Here is a 24,003-nt window from a genome sequence, read left to right on the forward strand (position 1 = left end):
TATATTCTTCCTTTATTGGCTGTCCTTGTATAATACAAATCTGCAAGTTTAGATACAAAAAAAATCTGGAAATAAAAGATAGAAAAGTACCCGCCAGGCACCCCCTTCTTCTTCTCCTGGGACCCCTCCCCAGCGGGCACCGACATGAGGTAACAGAGCGTCTTCATCCCTCCCACCGCCCCTCTCCTGGGCCCCCAGTTGGGCCCCACCCCGTGAGACCTTGGCCCTCCGGAAGACACGGCCCCCCCGAATCGAATCGGGGAGTGGGGGCAGGGCAAGCACAGCATTGGCAGTGAACACAGCGTGGGCAGAGAGGAAGCCCTTGGCTTGTGCTGTGTGTATGGGACAAGGAGAGGATGGACCAGGCTTGAAGTGGGCCCAGAAGTGCCCTTAAGTAGACCTTCCTCCTCCACCCTGCCCAACACTGGAAGGTGGAAGGGCACAACAGAAACTAGGGAAAGTAGCTTGAACAGAGGGCATTCCATGACTGGGGCTGGGGAAGGGGCATCACCAGCCTAAGTCCGGCAGTGAAATGGTTCCCTTAGCCAGGCTGGGTCCATCCCTGAATTCCATCTTGGCAAAACCTAGGCATCACAATATTGGTTCTGTAGTGGTTTGTGAGGGGTGGTGGAGAGAAGGGCTTAGAGGGAGCATTGAGGGGCGCAGCTCAGGGAGCAACACTTAGGATAGAGGCTGGGCCTCCCCTCCTGAGCGTGGTACACCTGGGGCTGATGGAGCGGGAGCAGGGCAATTTGGGCTACAGTTCAATCTCGAAGGTCTTCTGCAAGTCACCAGAGAAGGGGTTGGAGGGTTTCTCCACAGCGGGTTTGCCTTCTAATGCTGCCCACTGGGCCTCGAAGGGGTCCAACTCAGGGGCAGGGGCAGGCGCTGGCTCTGGGGGCCAGGGAGCCCCATTGGGGCGCGGACGGGCCTGGACCCCAGGGGCACTGGGTGCAGCAGGTGGGGGGAAGGCCCCAGCTTTTCCAAGCAGTGTGGCAGGTTGGGGCTGGAGCTGGGCAGCTGAGCAGAAGGCGTTGGCTACCATCTGTGAAGGTGTGATGCCCACCACAGGCACCCGGGGCATTGGTGGATAACCCAGGCCTGGGTAGGCGGGCACAAACGGAGGCTGCATATGTGTGGGTGGCAGGAAAACAGCCACTTGGGCAGCTGCAGTGTCAAAGGGCCCCACTGGGGCAGAAAAGGGTTGAAGGGTGGGGGCCATGGTTGGTATTGGTGGCACGGAGGTGGCTTGCTGCTGCTGTTGTTGTTGCTGCTGCTGTTGCTGTTGCTGCTGGGCCTTAGCCACCTGGGACACTTCCTCCAACCATCGCTCAGCCTCTGAGGGTGTCCGCTTGTGCCCAGGCTGGAAGGCAGCTGCAGCGGGTACGGAGGGCTCACCCCAGGCAGAAGTCCCTGGAGAGAGGGTAGTGAAGGGTACAGGTTGCCATGAAGAATCCCAGGCTAGGAGTCAGGGTGGCCTGGAGATCAGAGCCCAGGTTCTACGAGGAGGCTGTCTCTGAATCCCAGCCCTCACCCGCTGTCCTGACCTTGGGCAGGTGACTTAACTCCTAACAGGTGTGCAGTGAGGAGACCCTACAGTTCTGAGCCTCGGCAGCCCCTGATAAAAATGTGTAACCAGATCAATGCTTTCAAGGCTGGACATCCACACAGCCCTCTGCCCATCACTGGCCAGTGCTGTGTCTGATGTTAACAATTCTAAATGTCACCTTAATTCTAGTATTTCTTTTCCAATCTTTTTTTTTTGTTTTTTGTTTTTTGAGACAGGGTTTCTCTATGTAGGCTGGCCTAGTATTTCTTTTAAAAGGAAATTTTATTTTATATGCATTGGTATTTTTTGCCTACATGCATGGTCTCTGAGAGGGTGTTAGATAACATGGAACTAAAGTTAAACACAGTTATAAGCTGCCATATGGGTGCTGGGACTTGAACCCAGGTGCTCTGGCAGAGTAGGCAGTGCACTTAGCTGCTGAGCCATCTCTCCAGCCTCAATTCTAGTGTTTCTAGTATTTTCAGAGGCTAAGTTTCTATGACAGCACATGTCTTCCCCAGACTGCACTACCCTAACGCAGGAAGACCCTACTGCCTCAAGTTTGTACTTTGCTAAGGCTCTGGGGTTACTTTCTTATTTTAAGATTTATTTATTTATTCTATGTATGTGAGTACACTCTCGCTGTCTTTAGACACATCAGAAGAGGGCATCAGATCTCATTATAGATGGTTGTGAGCCACCATGTGGTTGCTGGGAATTGAACTCAGGACCTCTGGAAGAGCAGTCAGTGCTTCTAACTACTGAGCCACCTGTTCAGCCCATAAGATGATTTCTAGTTCTACATTGGTCCCACAGTCCTAAGGCAATACAGTGGTTCTGAAGTGGTCCCACAACTGTGAGACAATCCACAGGTCAAAGGCTCTAACCCTAGGCCACCCCAGATTCCTAGGATTTCCAAGATGGCCTTTCATGGGCAAAGGAAAGCCAGTAGTGAGGGACTGCTCAGTGGAAGGGTTTACCTGTTGTGGCAGATGGTGGCCCTGACGCTGGTGCCCCAGCGCTGGCGAAAGACGAGCTGATCTGTGTGCACAGAGCATTGATGCCATCGCTGTCCCCGGTACCAGGAGGCTCCATCTCAGGCACTGTGAGGTCACAGAATGGTGGAGGTGAGAAAGAGGCTCTGCTGCAACCCTGCCTTTCCTCTGGGTCTTCAGGACACCTGTATGACCTGGACTCCTCGTCTTCCAGAGGTACATAGGTCACTAAAATAACTGGGCGCATGGATGTGTGTGACAAGAGAGCAGTGTAACAGTAAAAGCCAGTGGGTGGCATCTGATAACCGATGGCCATGGGAATCCCAAACCAGGATCTCAAGATCTAAGCATCCAAGCAGAAGAGACTCTGAAGACGACTGACAATGTGCATTAATTAAACAGTACGTTCTAGCCGGGTGTGGTGGCGCACGCCTTTAATCCCAGCACTCGGGAGGCAGAGGCAGGCAGATTTCTGAGTTCGAGGCCAGCCTGGTCTACAGAGTGAGTTCCAGGACAGCCACACCGATGCTTACTGGCTGGGTATCATATATCCTACGATGTGGTAGAGGAATGGGCCCCTGGCCACCTCCCCAGCCTGGCCTAACACATGCATCATCATGGTGGAGATGACATTATGACAGCCAGACAGGGAACCTAGAACAGGCATGGAGCCTTGGAGGAATGGAGACACCATTCAGATAAGCCACAGACTGGCATGGTGGCATGTGGAGCTCTTTCACTGATTTCTATGAGAGCTTCATGGACACATGAGTTCTCATCAAAAGGGGCAATGCAGGGTCTGAGGGTGTGACCTCCAAGTGTGATAGAGGTTCAGATGTGTGGTGTCCTATGCAATGCAGATACGTGTTTGTGTGAGTCTGCATGTGGGGAGTTTCTGGGTTTGTGTGAAGCTACGAGTATGTGGCATTTTAAGTGTATAAATCTGGGCACATGATTTTCTGAGTCCACACTCTGGTGTATGTGCGGCGTCAGAGTGCATGTGACTTCTGCACTCTGAATGTGTGACTTCCAGTGTCTGCAGCGTGGATGTCAGAATGTCAATTTTCAGTGTGGCCATTCATTCATTGAGTAAGTGTGCAACTGGCCATAGGAGTGTAAGGCTCCAGACTGAGCCTGGGGAGCCATCCTAAGCTCATGCATGACAACTCGCATGTGTCTGATGTCAGGTTGTGCGTGGCCAGCAAATGTGCAGGTGTGTGACAGCCGCCGGACACGGGATCATTCTCAGTATGCACTGTCATCCCCTTGGAGCCTGACAGAAATGAATCAACACCCTCCCACACCCATCTCCACAGTCATGGCAGCCGGGGGTCCCACGCACACGTGGGAGCTGTAGCAAGGGTCAGACTCATGGTTTTCAAGACCTCTGCACAGTCCTCTTGTCTGGTTCCCTATGGCAACAGCATGGTGTTGTGCCAAGTCTTTCATCTCCCTGGCCCACAGCACACGTGTCTTTCACAGACATGATCTTGCTAGGTAGCCCAGGCTGGCCTTGGAATCATGAGCCTTTTGCCTTTGGGGTGCTAGAATACTGGTATGTACCAGCATACTTCGCTCCGGTATTGCTTTTAGATTACAACAGAGAGCACCTCTTTTCTTTCCCTGGCCCATGACAGACATTAATAATCAAACCCGATGCTCCCCACCATCCCACCTCCATTGTGCTCTTTGCTTACTGTGCCCATTACTTGGACAGATCTTGTAATTCCATTGTTCAAGATCTGGAAGTCTCCTTTAGGCAAACACAGACCATACTGCGGCTTTCTTCTCTGCCTGGCCCATGGCAAGTTTTGCTAATTAACTGTGTGACCCACTACCACACTCCATAAGGATCTCTAGGCTCATAGCACAAATCAGGATATTATGATGTATGCTATCCCTCCACTCTCCCTGACCAAGGCAGACATTGTTAATCTATTCCAATCCTTGCTTTCCCTAAGCCAGAGCAATCATTCTAACATTCATTTGATACATGTTATAGATCTATTGATCAAATGTTTGGAAAGAGCACTAAATAATTAATGGTGCTTTCATCCTGGGCAAAAATAAAAAAGACATCCATGTTGCCTCTCTTCTTCTTTTAAAGATTTAATTATTTTATGTGCGAGTGTTCTATCTGCTTATACACCTGCATGCCAGAAGAGGGCACCAGATCACACTATAGACAGTTGTGAGCCACCGTGTGGTTACTGAGACTTGAACTCAGGACCTCTGGAAGAGTACCCTGTGCTTTTAACTGTTGAGCCATCTTTCCCTTGCCCATGGTAGACTTGCCTGCCCGAGGCAGATAAAATGTGTGCCACCTTGCCTGCTTCCCTTAATAACGGCAGACATTCTTAGCTGATCTTGACTGTACTACATTTCTATCCTTTACCCACAGCAGGCATGACTTATCAATCAGATTTGTGCAAGCGCTCTTCTATTCTTTGCTCATGGCCGACCTTGTTAATCATCAGATGGTCCATGTGTCTAACCTTTTGCCCCCGGGCAGCAGACAGTGCTAATCAATCACAGTGTATCCCATCTCTCCTGTGTCTCTGGCAGCAGACAGTGCTAATCAATCACAGTGTATCCCATCTCTCCTCTGTCCCTAGCCCCCATCAGATTGTGCAGATTGACTTTAATGCTCCTTCTTGCTGACCCCAGGGCTCACCTGTGCCCTTCACCTGGAAGTCCGTGCGGCGCTGCAGTGTTGATGGCAGCTCATTCAACCGTAGGCTCAGCTGACGTTTGAAAGGTGAGTTCTTCTGGCTGAGGGCAGGGAACCCACGAAAGGAGCCCTGGCGAACCAGCTGCTCCAGAGGTGCGTGGCGCCGGGGAATGGCAGCAGCAGTGGTGCCTGCAGCCACGGGGGTGCCCGCCTCTCCCTTCTCTCCAGGGGATGTGGTGGCTGGTGTCGGAGAAACGTGCCCAGGCTGGGCAGGACCAGGAGCCACAGCAGGAGCAGCTGCTGCTTCGGCTAAAGACACAAGAGACGGACACATTTGCTCGTTTCCTTAATTAAGACACTGAAACCAGACCCAACAGGTCTTGTGTTTATTGAGCTGAGGACGGATCCCAGGGTATTATTGTGTATACCAGCTGAACAGTCTATGCTGAGCTATAGCCCAGACCCAGACTGGAGGATTCTAAGAAAGTAATTTGCTTTTACTTTCGTCCCTAACTCCCACTGGGACAAGGTTTCTCTGTGCAGGCCAGGTTGTCCTGGAACTCATTCTGTAGACCTGGATGGTCTTGAACTCAGAGATCTTGCCTGTCTGCCTCTGCTGGGATTAAAGGAGTACACCAATACCCAGCTAAGACAGTACCTTAGCACTGAGCCACGCCCCCAGCTCCTCACTGGAGAATACTAGCCATGAGTTCTACCCCTGAGCCACTCCCACAACCCATCACTGGGGCACTCCAGGCAGGGGCTCTACCGCTGAGCCACGGCCCCAGCTCCTCACTGGGGAGTTCTATGAAATACCCTACCACTGAACTAAAATTCGGCCCCACCTGGCCCTCTTAGTCACCTTGGTGCTACCTTGTCACACCACACATCTTGTCCTCAAAACAGGATAGCCACGACTTTGAAAAGTTCAGGATTCTCACCAAGCTAAGACCACTTCCTCTGTAGGCTGCTGGGGGAATCGTTCTCTGGCCTGGCCCTCCATCTCTAGCTTTCTATCCTGCTCCATCTCGGCTGCTCTCATTCTCCCTTGCCCACTCTCTCCTTTCCTAATAATTTACATGCACTTGGCACATGAACCTCTACAAGACAAGGCTCAGGAGCCGTGCAAGCTCAGGAACCGTGCAAGCATTAACTCATCCGATTCATACAACCATATATGTGGTCAAGACTATCACTAATTTACAGGTGAGAGGAAAGCTGAGAGGAGGGGCTGGTGAGATGGCTCAGCGGTTAAGAGCACTAACTGCTCTTCCGGAGGTCCTGAGTTCCCAGCAACCACATGGTGGCTCACAACCATGTGTAATGAGAAACTGTTTGTTTCTCAACAACAACAACAACAACAACAAAAAGAAAGCTGAGAGGACTGACTGATGTCATCTCTGGAGTCCACCTGCCCTTCCCGGTGGTCTGATCTGTCTTTCTCTGCTTCCCCGCTTCTCCTTTTCTATTCTCTGCTATTCTGCCTCCCTCAAGGATGTCTCCCTCTCTGTGCCTTTCTCCAGCTGTGACTAGTGACACTAGACTTGGCTTGGCTCACTTTATCCTTTCCGAATCTTTCCAATTCCTTCTAACCCCTCAGCCTGGGTTCTTTCCACCCTGGGACTTTTCCTTGCCCTCTGCAAAACCTTGGGACGCTACACTTCAAACTGCAGGCTCTTCAAGGGCAGGTTACCTTCCCTCCCACAAATACACACTGCCTGCCTTCAAACCAGAGCCTCACCATAGCCATAGCTGGGATACCTCAGCTACTCTGGGGGCTTTTTTTCCATCTTCCAGCATGAGGTAACAGGCCTGGCCTGGCCTGGCGCCATGGCAGCACCCTGGGACAGGCTGGAAACAGGAAATGACCTCCTTTCCCACCTCAGTGCTGTGTTACTTCAAAAGTCCCCTGCCCTCTCTGGGCAGGCTCCTGTGTCCCTGGGCTACCTCCCCCAGGGCTTCCTGAAAGATCAGTGCAGGCAGAACTGAGTTTAGTGTGTGTGCCAGGTTCTGCTGCCAGGCTAGGTGCACTAATCATGAAAGATGGTGTCACAGGCAGGGAGTCAGCTGGTAGCATTATAAATGTGAGAGTCAGTAAGGCCGACAGGCCGACCTCATGGTAAACTCCCCTCTGCCTGTGGGAACAGTGAAGGGCTTTCTCCAGTGCTTCTGGATCTGTCCCTGGAAATCAGAACCATTTTGCATACAGTTCCCATCGTAAACAATCCTGACATCTGACAACAATCTTCATGCCTTTTGGAAGTTATTTAATCTTTATTTTTTATTTTATGTGTGGGTGTTTTGCATGTGCACCACGAGTGTGCGGTGTCCTGGGAGGCCAGAAAAGGGTATTGGATACCCTGGGACAGGACACAGAGATACTTGTGAGCCATTATGTGTGTGCTGAAAATCGAACCTGGGTCCAAGGGATAGAGGCTACAACAAGAACCTAGTTTTTTGTTTGTTTTTGAGACAGGGTCTCACTATGTAGGCCTGGCTGTCCTGGAACTCACTCTGTAGATCGGGCTGGCCTTGAACTCACAGAGTTCCACCTGCCTCTGCCTCTGAGTGCTGGGGTTAAAGGTTTGGGACAGCACATCAGCTGCTTCACTTACTTCCTGACTTAGACAACAGAATGTGCTATGGTAAGCGTCGCGTCCCCTCCCCCCTCAACCCCCCTCCCCCATCTGCAGAATACTAAGAATATTGAGATTTGTTCTGCAAACCTTACCAACCCTGGCCGCTGGCACCCTAACTACTCAGCTGCGGGGATCCCTAGATGCACATGTGCGCCCCCTGTTGGCCCGCAGCACCCACCTTTCTTCTTGTCCCCTGCCTCGCGCTCCGCAGGCCGCCCGCCCCCCGACAGGCGGAAGGAGCCCTCTCGGGCAAAGCTGGTGCGACTGGCGTCGAAGGCGGCGGTGACTCCGCATTCCTTCTCTCGTCGCTGCTTCCTCTCCAGGCAGGCAGCGAACGCGCAGCCCACAGCATGGCTCAGCCTCTCACCCTGCAGGAGAGGTGGCCTGGTTAGAAATGTTGCCCAGACATGAACGGAGGAGAGATGTGCGCCCCCTGCAGGTTAGATGTCTACAGCAAGGGGACTCCCTAAAGGCAGAGGCACATGGATCTCTGTGAGTTTGAGGCCAGCCTGGTCTACAGAGCTAGTTCCAGGAGAGCCTGGGCTACATAGTGAGACCTTGTCTCAACAAACAAAACAAAACAAAAGCCAAACCAAAAAAAGAAAAGGAAGAAAAGAAAGAAACAAAACAAAACAAAACTAAGGTGTAAAGTGATAAGACTCTTAGCTGACCCTTAGTTTCTACAAGCATTTGTACACACACACACACACACACACACACACACACACACCCCACAAAATATAACCACAGAGGTACAATGTACCTATTCTGGGAATTAAAAACACTGCTAAAAAGAAACCACAAACTGACTACTGAAAGATACCTTGTGTTCCTAGACCAGAAGACTTAATATGGGTGAGACACTAACTTCCCCAGAGTGACCTGAAATTAGTAAAATCCCTGTCAAAACCCAGTGCTGTCTTTGTAGAAAAGGAAAGGCCAATTTCCATGGAAATTCACATGGAATTCTGTTTGTTTGTTTAGTTTGAGATAGAGTTTCTTTGTGTAGCTCTTGCTGCCCTGGAACTCACTATGAAGACCAGGCTGGCCTTGAACTCACAGAGATCCAACTCTTCTACTCCCAAGTGCTAAACTAGAGGTGTGCACCACCAGAAATCGACCTGTCACATGGAATTCTGAAGGAGGTAAAATGGCCGTGCCAATCTTGAAAATAAACTGTCAGGCATGGTGCATACCTTTAATCCCAGCACTTGGGAGCCAGAGGTAGGTGGATCGCTGTGAGTTTCAGGCCAACCTGTTCTATGTAATGAGACCTTGTCTAAACCAACAAGCAAACACAAAACAAAACCCAAAATCTATCCACATATAAAATCTATATCTACATCTCTCTCTCTCTCTCTCTCTATATATATATATATATATACATATACATATATATATATATATATATGTATATATATATATGGCAAGGTCTTAACAGGTAGCCCAGAGTGGCCTGAAAGTCACTATATAACTCTGGGTAGTCTTATAGTCCCAAGTCTCCCACCTTGAACTATGCTCTGCCTCACTGTATAATTAAAATGCGCTAATTTTATGTGTTTGGCTTTTTTTTTTTAAAGATTCATTTATTTATTATATGTAAGTACACTGTAGCTGTCTTCAGACACTCCAGAAGAGGGCATCCGACTCCATTACAGATGGTTGTGAGCCACCATGTGGTTGCTGAGATTTGAACTCGGGACCTTTGGAAGAGCAGTCGGCGCTCTTAACCACTGAGCCATCTCACCAGCCCCCGTGTTTGGCTTTTTAAATAATTAAAAAATTAAGCTGAAGAAGTTCTAAGAATTTAATTATTAATATTTTTTAAATCTGCTGGACCTGGTGCTTTATGCCCAGCATTTGTTCAAGGCTATCTTCAGCTACGTAGGGCATTTGAGGCCAGCCTGGGCTACATGAGATTCTCTTTAAAACTCAAAAGCAGGCTTCCTGCTGAGCCCCACCAACATGTTGTTCAGGTGTTTCGTGGAGGGTACCGAGCAGCCTATGTCTCCTTTGGGTCCCATCCTGGAAAGCTGGTCGCAACTGTAGATGTTATTGATCAGAAGAGGGTGTTAGTGGACAGACCCTGCACTCAGTGAGACAGACCACGCCTTTCAAATGCATGCAGCTCACCGGCTTCATCCTCAAGTTCCCGCACAGTGCCCGCCAGAAGTACGTATGAAAAGCTTGGGAGAAGGCAGATATCAATGTGAAGTGTGCAGCTACAAGATGGGCCAAGAAAATTAGTGCCAGAGAAAGGGAAGCCAAGATGACAGGCTTTGACCGTCTCAAAGTCATGAAGGCAAAGAAAACGAGGAACCGAATAATCATGACTGAAGTAGAGAAACGTCAAAGAGCTGCTATTCTGAAAGTGGCTCACAAAAAAAAAAAAAAAAAAGAAAAAAGAAAAAAAAAAAGCAGCTGTTGCTCAGGCTGCCATGGTGGCGGCTGCTAAAGCTAATGTCCCAGCCATCGAAAAGGCAACAGGACCAGGCAAGAAGCCCACAGCCCAGAAAGCTCCTGTGCAGAGGCCGCAGGCCAGAAGGCAGCGCCTCCTGCTAAAGGTTACAAAGGCCAGAAGCCCCCAGCCCAGAAAGCGCCTGCTCCAAAGGCAGCTGGCAAGAAAGCGTGAGGCTACCGAACCCCTCAAAAGCAGGGCTGGAGGGATGGCTCAGTGGTTAAGAGCGGCTGCTCTTCCAGAGGTCCTGGGTTCCATTCCTGGCACCCACAAGATGGCTCACAACTGTCCATACCTTCAGTTCTGGGAATCTGGTGCCCCTTGCAGGCACAGCATGCACATGTGGCACAGATGTGCATGCAAGCAAAAATAGACATACACATAAAATAAAAATAAGTTTAAGAAAGAAAAAACTCAAGCTGGATTAAAGGCGTGGTGGTGCACGCCTTTAATCCCAGCACTCAGGAGGCATAGGCAGGCAGATTTCTGAGTTCGACGCCAGCCTGGTCTACAAAGTGAGTTCCAGGACAGCCAGGGCTATACAGAGAAACCCTGACTCGAAAAACCAAAAGGACCAAACCAAACCAAAACCAAAAAAAAGAAAGAAAAACACCAAAGCAAGTGGGGCATGTTCTACAGACACCGAGAATCTGAGTTTGAATCCTGCTACCCACGTAAAAAGCCAGGGATGGCTCCTATAATCCCAACACTGAGGGGTGGAGACAGGTGGGTTCTGAAAACTTTCGGAGTAGCCAATCAGCAAGCTTCTGGTTCAGTGAGAAACCCTGTATCAAGACAATGAGGAAGAAGACAGAGGAATGGTATTAAAATTGAAAGTGTCTCCTCCCCATGAGGTCCAGTGGCCTGTCTAGCCAGAGTAAGTGGCAAGCAGAAAAATAATATATATGTGTGTGTGTGTGTGTGTAAAATGTGGCCACACTGGGAGGAGGGGGACTGTGGGGCTATGTTGAAAACTTGGCTGTGTGTGATCACAATGAACCCAGGAGAAGTCACTGCAGCTATCCCCAGAGCAGAGATGTCACTGTGCCCAACATCCCACACAGCCAGGTGGCTGGACACTGAATCCACACCACCAACTATGACGGGCAGTCACCACAGTTCCCGAAAATAGCCACGGCGAATTTCTCACCCCATGTGCTCTTTCAAAACTTCTCAGTCCTCATGAGACGTGGAGGCTGTGTCCACCCCCTTAACCTGAAAGCCCTCTGTGGCTCACTGGGCACACAGTTCCATGAGGGCCAGGCTGGGTGATGTCAAGATGGCATCCAAATGGCCATAGAGCACACCATGTCTGGTCCCTTCCCTCCACCTTTATTTTCTTGCTTTAGAGCCTTCAGGTCTCCTGTGACATCCACGCTTAAGAGACTTAAGGAGAGGTGCTCTGATAGACTGGGTGGGGGTGACCTAGCCAATCTCCCGATGTATAAATACCTATGAGGCATAATGGAATGAGAGATCCTGGAATCAGGACTTAGAGCTAAGTCTTCCTCATTCTTAAAACACCCAGAGAGAGGGCTGATGCACAGGCAAGAACATGTAGAGCGCTGAGCTCGGGGATGAATGCCTTCTGTAATCCTAACTTTTAGCTCACACACAAGAGGACCAAAAGTTTGAGGCCAAGGGCTAGTGAGATGGCTCAGTGGTTAAGAGCACTGTCTGCTCTTGCTCAGGACTGAGGTTCAGTTCCCAGCACCCACATCACACAGCTGTGACTCCAGTCCTAGGGATCTGACGCCCTCTTCTGGCCTCTACAGGTATCTGCAGGCACAGAGTGCACATAGATACAATCAGGCCTGCAAGTGTGCGTGCACGCACACACACACACACACACACACTATTAATACTGATTAAGAGGGTGATGAAAACTGATATTTTTTCTTGGTGTTTGATGTGCCTGTACTGAACTACTCACATCCCAAAAATCCTCCACATTAGACTATTCCAATTTCCTTCTTTGGTTTTTGTTGTTGTTTTGTGTGTGTGTGTGTGTGTGTGTGTGTGTGTGTGTGTGTGTTGAAACAGGGTTTCTCTGTGTAGCCCTGGCTGTCCTGGAACTCACTCTGTAGACCAGGCTGACCTTGAACTCAGAAACCTGCCTCCCTCTGCCTCCTAAGTGCTGGGATTAAAAGTGTGTGCCACTACCACTCAGCAGTTGTTTTTTCTGTTAGAACAGGGTTTCACTGTGTAGTTTTGGATTGCTTGGAGCTCACTGTGTAGACCCCAGGCTGGCTTCAAGCTCACAGAGATCTAAATGTCTCAGCCTCCAGAGTGTGGGCTTTAAAGGCACCACTATAACCTACAGCCACTCCCTTTCTGAGATGTGTGGTGGTTTGAATATGCTTGGCCCAGGGAAAGTGGCACTATTAGGAGGTGTGGCCTTGTGGAGGAAGTGTGTCACTGTGGGGGTGGGCTCTGAGGTCCTGTGCTCAAGCTCCACCCAGTGTGGATGGGAGGCCCCTCCTGAAGGCCTGCAGATCAAGATGTAAAACTCTTGACTCCTCCAGCACCTTGTCTGCCTGGGTGCTGCCATGCTTCCCACAATAATGATAACGGACTGAACCTCTGAAACTGTAAGCCATCACCAATTAAATGTTTTCCTTTATAAGAGTTGCCTTGGGGGCTGGTGAGATGGCTCAGTGGGTAAGAGCACCCGACTGCTCTTCCAAAGGTCCGGAGTTCAAATCCCAGCAATCACATGGTGGCTCACAACCATCTGAAACGAGATCTGACTCCCTCTTCTGGAGTGTCTGAAGACAGCTACAGTGTACTTACATATAATCAATAAATAAATCTTAAAAAAAAAAAATAAGAGTTGCCTTGGTCATGGTGTCTCTTCACAGCAATGAAACCCAAACTAAGATAAGATGAGAAGACCAGGTACAGAGATAACGAGGACTTGCCCCCAGGGCATGCTGATGAGAGTGAGAACCCCAGCTGCTTGGGGTACTCACAGAGTCCTTGAGGGCCAGGAAGCAGTGGCAGATCCAGCGGCGCGTGGTGCCGTCGCGGCATATGTAGGAGAAGGCCTTGTCCAGGTTGCGATCAGGAGCACAGAAGGAGACCTTCTCAATGGTCTGGTCTACCAGCAGGTCCTAGGAAGGGTTGAGGAGGTAGACAGTGAAAACCATCTCTCTCGCCTGCAGTCAAGACAGGATCTCATCCTGAGTCCAATGTGGACCCAGCTGTCATGGAGATAGCCACAGACCAGCCTGCCTCAGGGTTATGATTCAGTTCCTTGGAGCCATCTGAGATGGAGATATAGCCTAGAGGCATAGCCAGGCTATAAGGAGAAAGACTCGAGGGTTTGCAGGAGCCAGGAAGTGGCACTTAACCCAGCTGAGCAAGGAAGAATTAACTAGGAATGAAGGCAGGAAACAGCGCTCAGGCAAAGGATGTACTGGGAAACTCCTGGAAGGTGCGTCTTAGTGTGTAGAGTCAGGGAAGGCAAAGGGAAACAGATACCCAGGGCCTATCAGTGATAGAGCTGTTTGCCTAGCACATACAAGGCCCTGCTAATAGTGGTTTCGCTCCCCTGCATCAGAAATAGACCCTGGATCCCAGTGATCTTGTCTAAACACAAAATAGGGCTGAGGATGCTGGGGTAGTTTGAATGGGAATAGCCTCCTAGACTCTTGTGTTTGAACGCTTGGCCTATGGGGAGTGGCACTATTAGGAGGTGTGGCCTTGTTGGAGGGAGTGTATCACTGTGGAAGCAGGATTTGAGGTCTCCTATGCTTAAGCTATACCCAGCGTGACACATAGTCTCCTGCTGCCTTCAGATGAAGATGTAGAACTCTCAGCTCCTCTTCCAGCACCATGCCTGCCCGGATGCTGCCATGCTTCCCGCCATGATGATAATGAACTGAACCTCTGAACTGTAAGCCGGTCTCAATGAAATGTTTCCCTTTATAAGAGTTGGTGTGGTCATGGCGTCTCTTCACAGCAGTAAACCCTAACTATGAGAGATGTATGTGTTCAGTGGTAAAGTACTTGCTAGTACATACATAGAAAACACTCGGCTGTATCCTCAACACTGCGCAAACCAGGCCTGGGGTGAGGGGGAAATGCTGGTGATCCCAGCACTTGGGAGGTATAGGCAAGAGGACCAGAAGCTCAAGGCCATCTTTGGCAAAACAATGAGATGGAGGCCAGCCAGGGCTATGTCAGACCTTGTCTCAATAAAACCAAAACCCCAAAATATCTAACAACCCATATTTGTTAATATGCCAAAACTTTTTTTTTTTTTGTCATTGAAGGCCCAGACCAGCTTGGAATCCTCCTGCCTCAACTTCCCTAGGGCTAGAAGCAGACACCTGTACCACCACACGCCAGCTCCTAGCAGAGGGGTTTGCTTCTTCAACCTTTTTCTCCTGTGTGTTAGGGCACATGTGCGTGTACCTGAATATGGAGGGGCAGGGCTGAGACTGGTAATCACCCTCAGGCACTCTTCCATCTTAATCATTGAGACAGGGTCTCTCAGTCAAACCCAGAGCTCACTGATGTAGCTAGTCTTGCTAGCCTGCTTGCTCTGGAGAATGTCTCTGTCTTCTGAGGCAGGACTTAGGGGTAGGACACTAGCACTCACATGGGGTTCTGGGACTCTGAGCTTACTTCCTCATGCCTGCTTTAACCACTGCACAATCCTTGCAGGGCTATTTTATATAGTTCATACACAGAGACTTTCTAACTTGATAATAGGGCCTATTACCAGTCCTCTTTTTCTTTTTCTTTTTCTTTTTTTTTTTTTTAAAGATGAGGCTATGGGAGCCCAAAGGGGTTAAATCTTGCGCCCAGGGTTCCCCAGTTGGTGAGGAGGTGGCTGGGATTGGCGCTGAGGTGGCTGCTCCAGTTCGTGCACTCAACCCACCCACTCTCTGAAGCAGCTTGCAAATAAGCATAGCCCTCATTCCTGAATTAGGACTGCGCAGCCAGCCAAGCCGACGACGCAGGCACACATGGCAGAGTCTACAGGGCCCTCTCAGGAGGAACAACCCATGGCGGGTGGCGGGTGGCGGGTGGGAAGCCTTCCTCTATCCCACACACAGGCCTCCTACCTTGGTCTTGTCATCCACCACTCGGAGCCCATCAGCTGACACCCACAGGACAGACTTCACGGACTTCCGGCCCATCTGGGATGGGGGCAGGGAACAGAGGGGCCTGATCAGGATTGGCTCCTTCAGACTGCTCTTGAGCCCACTCCCTGGATCCAGCCCCTCCCTCACTCACCGCCTTCAGCTTCTTCACAGCATCTTCACAAACGTGCATTCCCCGGGACTCCTCCACTTCCACGTGGCCCAGGTACTTGGGTGGAGGAAGGGAGGAAATGGGAGACACAGAGTAACCAGTCATTGCCAGCATCACTCAGCAGCCCCATCCTTGGGGCCACAGCTCTCAGCCAGTTATTCTCTCTGTACCTCCAATCCATCAGGTAGGAACCCCATTCCTAGCCCAGACACACAGCTGAGGAAAATATACAGAGATGTGTGTCCTGTCTGTATTGCTGAGTCCTCAGACATCATTCTTAGCCTTCTGAGGGCCAGCATGTGTCTGTGCCTTTGAGGACATGATGTAGGCCGCAAGGCTGTTCTAACCTACCCTGACATCAGTTCAAAAGAGCACAGTCCAGTACTGGCAATGTAGCTCAGTGGTGACTGCTTGCTTAGCATGCATAAGGCCATTGGTTTAATCCCTAATGTGCACACATGAAAACACACACACACACACACACACACACACACACACACACCACAAATCAGTGTGCAGGTGCAATGACTCTCTCCAGAATTTCCAGTGAGACTAAGCAATTTTAAGTTGTTGGTTGTTTCCTCATACCCTCCCCTCCTCATACCGGGGATGGAAGCCAGGGCCTTATACATGTAGACAAGCAAGCATTTCACCACCAAGTCACATCCTCAGCCTTCAATGGGAGAGTCTTGGCAGGGGCTCTATCAATGAGTCACACCCCCAACCCCTCACTGGAGGATTCTAGGCAGGGGCTCTTCCACTGAGTCATGCCCCCAGCCCCTCACTGGGGGATTCTAGGCAGGGGCTCTCCCACTGAGCTGCACCCCCAGCCCCTCACTGGGGGATTCTAGGCAGGGGCTCTATCAATGAGTCACACCCCCAACCCCTCACTGGAGGATTCTAGGCAGGGGCTCTTCCACTGAGTCATGCCCCCAGCCCCTCACTGGGAGGTTCTAGGCAAGTATGTCCTGCTAAGCCAACCCCCCAGACTTTCCCAGTTAACAGATGCCCTCTTATTAGCTGGCACTTTGCACACTTTCACCATCACTGCCTACCAGTGCCTGTCCCATGAACCCCTCACATTTTGGGTCCACTTCCAGGGAAGAGAAAATCAAGTTGAGGACCCTAGCCTTAGTCTCCAAGATGAGAAGGGCCAGATCCCACACCCCAGGACCCTCCTCCAATTGTCTCCCCTGGGAGAGCGGTTATGTGTCAGCTGGCGTGCCCACCACAGGAACGGAGCTTCACAAACACTGCCCACTTTTTATGACCTTCTAGTGCAGGTTATCTGTGAACCCTGAAGAACTGGGTGACAGCTCTTCACCTCTCAAGATTATCTCCCATAATATTTTTCTGGTATAGGACAGATGCATTAAGAGTGCTGAACAGCACAGGGGTAATTCGAGTTCAGGCCAGCCTGAGCTACAGAGTAAGTTCAAGGCCATCCTGGACAACTTAAATGATACAGAGCCTCAAATAACAAAGGAGGGCTGTTGGGTAGGGGTGTAGCTCAGGGGCTAACGTAAGCACATAATGTAAGCACATGGCCTGCACACGCTGGGCGGGCCTCATGCTCCAATTCCGCAACAGTGAGCAGGGCATGCTCTTCCATGTCACCATGGAGGTGTGTTTTAGTGACAACAATGGAAGGTCTGGAGGTCACAGCACACACAGCCCCGTAGTACGTATCTTATAATGATTTTATCCAGTGACCCAGGACCAGCAGGCACACAGGTAAGCAAGCACAAGACAGGTGCTGTAGTTTCCCACCCACCCCGTGCACTCACCCTAACAGGGAAGCTGCAGGTGCCCTTGCGCACCGCATCCTCATCTGCCTGCCACTGGTGTGGGCGTGATGCCTCAGGCACATAGGCTGGCTTCCTCCGCCGCAGACTCTGCCGTAACTTGTTCATGGTGCCTGCCCCGTCTAGTGACATAGGATAGGGGTATAGATGGAGGTCAGAAGGTATGGGGCTGAGGTTATAGCATTAAGGACTTGCTAGATGAACAGGTATTGGGGTGAGTGGCTCCGGCAGGTGGATGTTGGTTATGTGGAGTGTTCCAGAGCTGTGCATTCACACCTTCGGAGTCATGTTGGGCAAGGGGTACGGAGATGGGGGCAGGTTAGCAGGAATCGTCAGTCATGGGCTTTAGAGTTTTAGACGTCCAGGGTTTGAATAGGAAGAATGACAGAGACCTGAAGGATGAGAATTCACAGCACTGGAGTTTAAGGATGAAGGGGGTCATAAGGTCATGGGTGTTGAGGGTATGAGGGTCAGGGAAGAAGGTAATTAAGGGTAAGGACATGTAGCTAGGTGGCAGAGTGCTTGCCTAGCATGCAAGGCCAGGGGGGCAACCCCAAGAGTAGGAGAGAGGGAGGGACAGAGACAGAGAATGTAATGCGTGTACAGGCCTCTGACTACGAAGTACAGATGAAGCAAGGCCTCAGGGGTGGTGTGTGTCGGGGGTGGGGGCGATGACTGTTCATGCATCTTTGTGTGCTGCGGTTGTTATCTGTGACACAAATCTCTGGAGGTTTTTGTCTGAGTGGCCATGCATACAAAGTGGTGTATGCTATGTGTGTCAGTGACCACTCATACACAGTGGCACATGCTATGGGTCTGAGTGGCCATGCATATGCACTGGTGCACGCTGTGTCTCTGTATTGTCACTATGAGAGTATTCTCTGTGCATGCTGCCTTGGATAGACTGCAGAGGTCTATCTTTGACTGTTTTCCATATAGCAGTGTTTCTATGAGAGGTTATAACTACTGTCCTTTATGGCTGCTGTCTATGACGGAACTGTAAGATGGTGCCTATGTCCAAGAAGGCAGATGTTAATGAGTCTGTATGTGGGTGGCTTTTGCTTTCTCAATTGAGCAACTCCAGTTGTGTCTGCTGGATATTTTACTTTGAGATACACACACACACACACACACACACACACTTGTTGTTGTTGTTTGTTCAAGACAGGGTTTCTCTGTGTAGCCCTGGCTGTCCTGGAACTCACTTTGTAGACCAGGCTGGCCTCGAACTCAGAAATCTGCCTGCCTCTGCCTCCCGAGTGCTGGGATTAAAGGTGTGCGCCACCACTGTCCGGCCTCACTATATATTTAATAAACTCACTCATTCAAAACCAAAAGCAGGGCTATCACAGGTCATTCTCCAGTCACTCAGCAATGCTGAGTCCATAAGGACGTGTAGTTGGACTGAGACCACAGTCATCAGTGTGACTTCTGACAGTTGTCTGTGAGAGCACTGTTTGTGAGACTTAAGCAATAGTGTAGCTCTTTTGGAGTTCTCGGGTGCTGTTGGTGAGGCTGTCTACCGAAGTGTAGCTGTCAGGACTGAAGTCATAGCCCAGGTGATAGTGTGTTTGTCTAACATGCAGTAAGCTCTGAGCTCCATCTCCAGCACTACATGAGCAAGGCATGGTGGTGCATGCCTGCAGTTTGAGTCCATGGGAGAGGTGGAAGCAAGAGTATTGGTTCAAGGCCATCCTTGGTAACAGAGTTCGAAGCCAGCCTGGGCTAAGGGAGGCCCTGCTGTCTGACCCTGTAAGTCCACGATTACTGGGGGGCAACTGTCAATGGGTATTTCTTTTTATTCCTCTTCTTCCTCCTCCTCTTTCTCATTTTCAAAACAGCATCTTACTATGTATCTCTGGCTGGCTTCGAAGTCACCATGTAGACAAGGCTGATAACAAACTCAAGAGAGCTGTGCCTACCTCTGCCTCCTGGCTGTTGGGATTACTGGCAAGCACCAACATCTCATCACTTTAGAGATGGATCTCATGGAGTCCATGTTGCATGCAAGCTTGCTATGTAGCTAAGGCTGGACTCGAGCTCCAGATCCTCATGCCTCAGCCTCCCAAGTGCTGGGTTTATAGGGCTGCGCTATCATATCTGGCCAAGGTTATCTCTGGAGTATGTATATCTAAGAATGGGTATGGAGTGAGTGTCGGTGGTTGCCTGTGTGAATCTGGGAGCGTCTCTAGATATGTACACATGAACATGTGTCTCTGTGTTAGTGTGCATAATAAGCAGCTACTTCACGCACCTGGAAGTGTGCTAGACAATGCATTCTGACAAGCGTGTGGAGAGAGCATCTGTGTGTGCAGGTCGAGTGCAAATCTATGGGATGTACGAGGCTCTGCGTGTGGGTATCTGCAAGAGTTTGACCTGTATGCAAACACTGTGTCGGGGAGACTGTTGGTGTCTGTAGGTGAGAGTTTAGGATGTGTGTTTTGTGACTGAGGGGGCTTTGACAGTCACCGAGGTTGGAAGGAAGTCTGTGTGGCAGTGCTTGGCAGCTCCATGATCCATGTACAATGCAGTCCCTGTCCTTTGTCAAGCTGGTCACTCACCTGACTCCGTCCTGAAGGTTTCAGGGGGCCCCGAGGCCCCACAGGGGGCTGGGGACAAATGCTGATCAGGTCTCCTGGGTCCGCCCTGCTCAAGGGAGTGAGACGATGAGAAGTTTGTTGGGGCGGTGGATTTGGTCCCCTATGCAACCCCCACCTTGGACCTTAGCCAACCCCCTCCATCTCAGGCTCCCTAGTAGGAACCCTGGTAGTCATAGCAACTGTTACCAGGGAGACCAGCCACCTGGTTTTAAGGGCCCAGGAAGGAGTAGGTGTGTTGGGGGACACCGATGGGGGCCCTCAACACCCAAGGCGATAATGTAAAGTGAGTGGCTTTGCTCTCTAGTGTCATGTCCAGGGTTACATACAAACAGATGGCCATACACTCCTGACATCCTTGGCCCTTGTTCACAGCTCAGCACACTTTACCACACAGACATCATAACAGCTATGTACCTCAGGTCACAAGGTACAATTGCCACTAAACATTTGGCCCCTTCGTGTTCGTCGTGTTCACCGACATACACAGTTCTATGATGGCCATTTGCCCACATGCTGATACACCTACACATACCAACAGCTGATATCGTTCACTCATTTCCTTAACTATGTACAACGACTTGGGCCAGGCACACACAAAAGGCTGATGCATGTCCAGCTAGCTATACTTCATGACAGCTGTGTCTCCTCAGGCAGCCACACTAGCAGAAGCACATCCAGAGTGGTCACCGATTTGGTCACCCATAAGCATTTGGTCACACAGTGACACAGTGTCATCTGCATATGCCCCCATGCCTACCTGGACTGAGGCACACACTGGTCTTAATAAGCACCCCTACCTCCCATCCCAGTATACACAAGGACCACTCAACCTCAGACAGTAGCAGCCACACCAACACACCTTTTTGGATGCCATACTTTCAGCGTCACATAATACTAGTGACACACATTTGGTCATTATATCCATTACATAGTCCTCTGTGACAGCCACTCTTGTGTATACACTAGTCTTTATACACAGCTACACAGTACAGATGCTGATGGCCACAGCCTGAGCATTACAGACACAGCATGCAAGCAGCCAAAGAGGGGAGTAGAGAGGGGAGAGGAGCAAGGATGGCTGCCCTCAGACAGTCACATACATTCCAGAAACAGTTGTGTATGCCGTCACTCAGCATCAGTGCCCACGGTGCCTGGCCATCTGTCACGTTGGTGTTCCACACACAGCACTATCACGTCACCCTATCACAGATAAACAGTCTCCATGAGGATTCACGTCACGTAGACAAGAATGTGGCCACATGTAATCAGTCACTAGCTTGGCACGTGGACAGATATACAAAGTCACCGCCTCACTAGTACTCAAAACCTCACCCATAGATACTTAACACACGCCGTTCAGTTCCCCACACCACAAGCACACAGTTGGGTGTACGCATAAACGGAATGGTCCAGACGCAGCATTTACAGCATTATTCTGCTAATAGAGGAAAATATGGTCCCAGACACGGCCATGTGCACAGTCATGACATCACCAGATCACATAGACACATATGCACACACACTTTCACAGTCTAGGACACCAGCATGGAGTCACCCAGGGTAACAGGTAAGTAGGTCACACATACACACAGAGGAAATAGAAGCCAATCCCATACACACCCCTGGCACACAGGCAACATCCACAGCTTGAGTTCCACACAATTAATCTTTTGTAATAGACCAGAGTTTCAGAGAAGTCAGATTAGCAACTCAAATCACACACAGGAGGCTGTAGTGCACACTCGGTGTCACACGGCTAGGTGGACAGTCACTTATGCAACCCCAGTCACATATGGCAAGGGACATGGCAAGGGACACACAACCACCGTCATATACACTGCCATCCCAGAGGTCCAGTCCCACAGGCACGATGTGACTTCAAATACAATGGCAGTTGCACACCCAGAGTCGCAATGAACACAGTACAAAATCAGACATAAGCACAACATTGTGTCACACATGGTCAGAGTCACAATTCTACTTACACACAGTTACAGCTCCACCCACATCTTCAGCCAGCCACACAGAAGTCCAACCTCAAACCCAACACAGATGTTGACACATACCAAGGTACATATACACAGGGTCTCACAAAAAGACATATGTATATCTATCTAAACACAGTCTAAAAAGTACAGGAGTCTGAACAGTGAACGGCTGCCATCACATCCACGGTCACACACACGCACACCAGACATCACCACATCCAACCACAAGCATGCAGGCAGACAACGCAGGATACCTCATCCTTGCCAGCTGTAATGCAAGCACACACACAGCTACAGTCACACAAACACCAGATCACACTTCTAGCCACATCCCCAACCCTTGCACGCACACACACACACACACACACACACACACAACCACACACAAAGCCGCTGGTCACCACAGAGGCTTCAGACAGGTTTCCACCCGTCTCTGGGGAGCCGCCCCCAGCCCAGGCTGAATCCTGGAGCCTGGGGGGCAAGGGAAAGCTGAGCATTGTCTCCGGGTGGGGCCTCTCTTAGACGCTGAGCAGCCCTAGGGACAAAAGGGGTGGCCTGGGAGACCAATGTCTTGAGACCCCTGACTAAGCATGGGGTGGAGGTGGGGTAGGGGAATGCCTGAAATTCTCCTTATTTTATTCACGCTGGGGTGGAGTTTCAGACACAGGAACCTTGTTCTGAGAAGGGGATTTGCCTGGGACACCGCCCAAGGGCTTGGGGGGACAGGCTGAATCCAGGACCCCAGGGAGTAGACAGTACTTGGAAACCGCCCCCCCATCCCCCAGAGCCTTAGCCTTGGCAGCTCTATCCAGGGACTTCATCTTCAAGACATCGCCCAGGGGGCTGTTGTGCTCAAAGAAACCCTCTGGCAGGGAAGAGTACTGATTTTGTCTGGAATCGGCTCAGTTAAGGCCTCAGCTTGATAAAGGGGACTGTGTCCCGGACCCTGAACGCCAAACCTTGCCCAGGGAGTTTTACCTAGAATTTATGTAGCCCTGTCCATGATTTGGGGGGAATCTGTATTCCAGGATCCCTATTTTCAGGGCCTTCGCAGAGATGGCCTGTGCTGGACCAGACCCCAGTCTAGCAGGTTTGGGATTGCCGGGAACCTGTGCCCGGACCCCCACCCAGGACCACCCTTTTCAGCCTTGGCATCTTCTCTCCATCCGGGCGCTGCTGCCGCCTCCCACCCTTCGCCACATCAGCAGCGGCGCCGCCCCCGGCCCGAGCCCCCCGAGCCCGCCCTTCTCACGCTGGCCGCCGCGCTGCGGGACATCCAGGGCCCGGGCGCCCCCGCCTCCCGCGGCCCCGGTTGGGCCCGGCTTCCCGAGTGCTGCTGCTGCTGTGGTGGCGGCGGCTCGGTCTGACGCGGGCCGGGCCCGGGGCCGGCGGCTGGTGCGGGATGCAAGCGCGCGAGCCAGCTCGGCTCCCGGGAGGATTCCGTTCCGGGGGCGGGGGAGCATCCCTCCCTCGGCGCCCCGCCCCGACCCCGCCCATTGGCCCGCCGCCTGCTGTATATGCAAAAGATAACCCCGCCCTCCCGCAGACCACGCCCCCCCCACAAACACTACCCGGTCTCCTCCCAAGCAAAGGCCGGCCCGCCCCGCCCCGCCCCTTGGTCTGGCCTTGCGGGAACCTGCACGCATCCCTAGAGGAGTGCCTCTCAGGTTGAGGCGCAGGTTCTATTTGCTTCCATAACCCCTGACCTCAGATCCCCTATGGTTCTGCTTCTGAAGAATTGCTTTGGGAGGCGCCTCGTCCTCAAATCTTGCTTAACCCCACGGTTCTCCCAGCCCGGCGGGGGCGGGCAGAAGCGGTGACGAGGCACTTTTTGCAGGCGAGGGGAGGGGAGAGGAGGGGAAGGAAAAGAAACAGACCCTGGAGTCCTGGAGGGAGATCACTCTGGCTTGCGAGAAGAGAGCATTGGGTTAGACCAGGTCCTAGTTCTGGACTCAGCTGCACCCCTACCCCTGTCCTGTAGGTTTGGCAGAGCAGCTGGTAGGGGCATGAGGGCCCATTAGCAAAGGCGAGGT

General features: G+C 51.1%; 1 protein-coding gene and 1 pseudogene across 1 annotated transcript; one reads left to right on the top strand and one right to left on the bottom strand.

The window, feature by feature from the left end:
* Numbl (NUMB like endocytic adaptor protein) lies at window positions 1-23,414 on the bottom strand. Its single transcript, XM_021167272.2, has 10 exons — window positions 23,223-23,414; window positions 19,944-20,028; window positions 17,365-17,504; window positions 15,560-15,634; window positions 15,388-15,462; window positions 13,285-13,425; window positions 8,033-8,222; window positions 5,219-5,524; window positions 2,530-2,652; window positions 1-1,413 (listed from the first exon to the last, which is right to left on the bottom strand). The coding sequence occupies exons 1-10, from the start codon at window positions 23,244-23,246 to the stop codon at window positions 758-760; spliced, it is 1,815 nt and encodes a 604-aa protein (XP_021022931.1). The 5' UTR covers window positions 23,247-23,414; the 3' UTR covers window positions 1-757.
* LOC147003360 (large ribosomal subunit protein eL14 pseudogene) lies at window positions 9,805-10,486 on the top strand (annotated as a pseudogene).
* Window positions 23,415-24,003: the final 589 nt, after the last annotated feature.

Source organism: Mus caroli, unplaced genomic scaffold, assembly GCF_978045245.1.
Source record: "Mus caroli unplaced genomic scaffold, Mus_caroli_1 scaffold_8, whole genome shotgun sequence".
Lineage (NCBI taxonomy): Eukaryota > Metazoa > Chordata > Mammalia > Rodentia > Muridae > Mus > Mus caroli.

Bases quoted from the DNA above. Each gene is read 5' to 3' on its own strand.
- Numbl (XM_021167272.2), bottom strand. From the start codon at position 23,246: ATGTCCCGCAGCGCGGCGGCCAGC. The intron at 17,505-19,943 runs GTGAGTGACCAG...CTATGTCACTAG, and splicing joins AACCTTCAGGACGGAGTCAG to ACGGGGCAGGCACCATGAAC. The intron at 5,525-8,032 runs GTGGGTGCTGCG...TTGTGTCTTTAG, and splicing joins GGCAGGGGACAAGAAGAAAG to CCGAAGCAGCAGCTGCTCCT.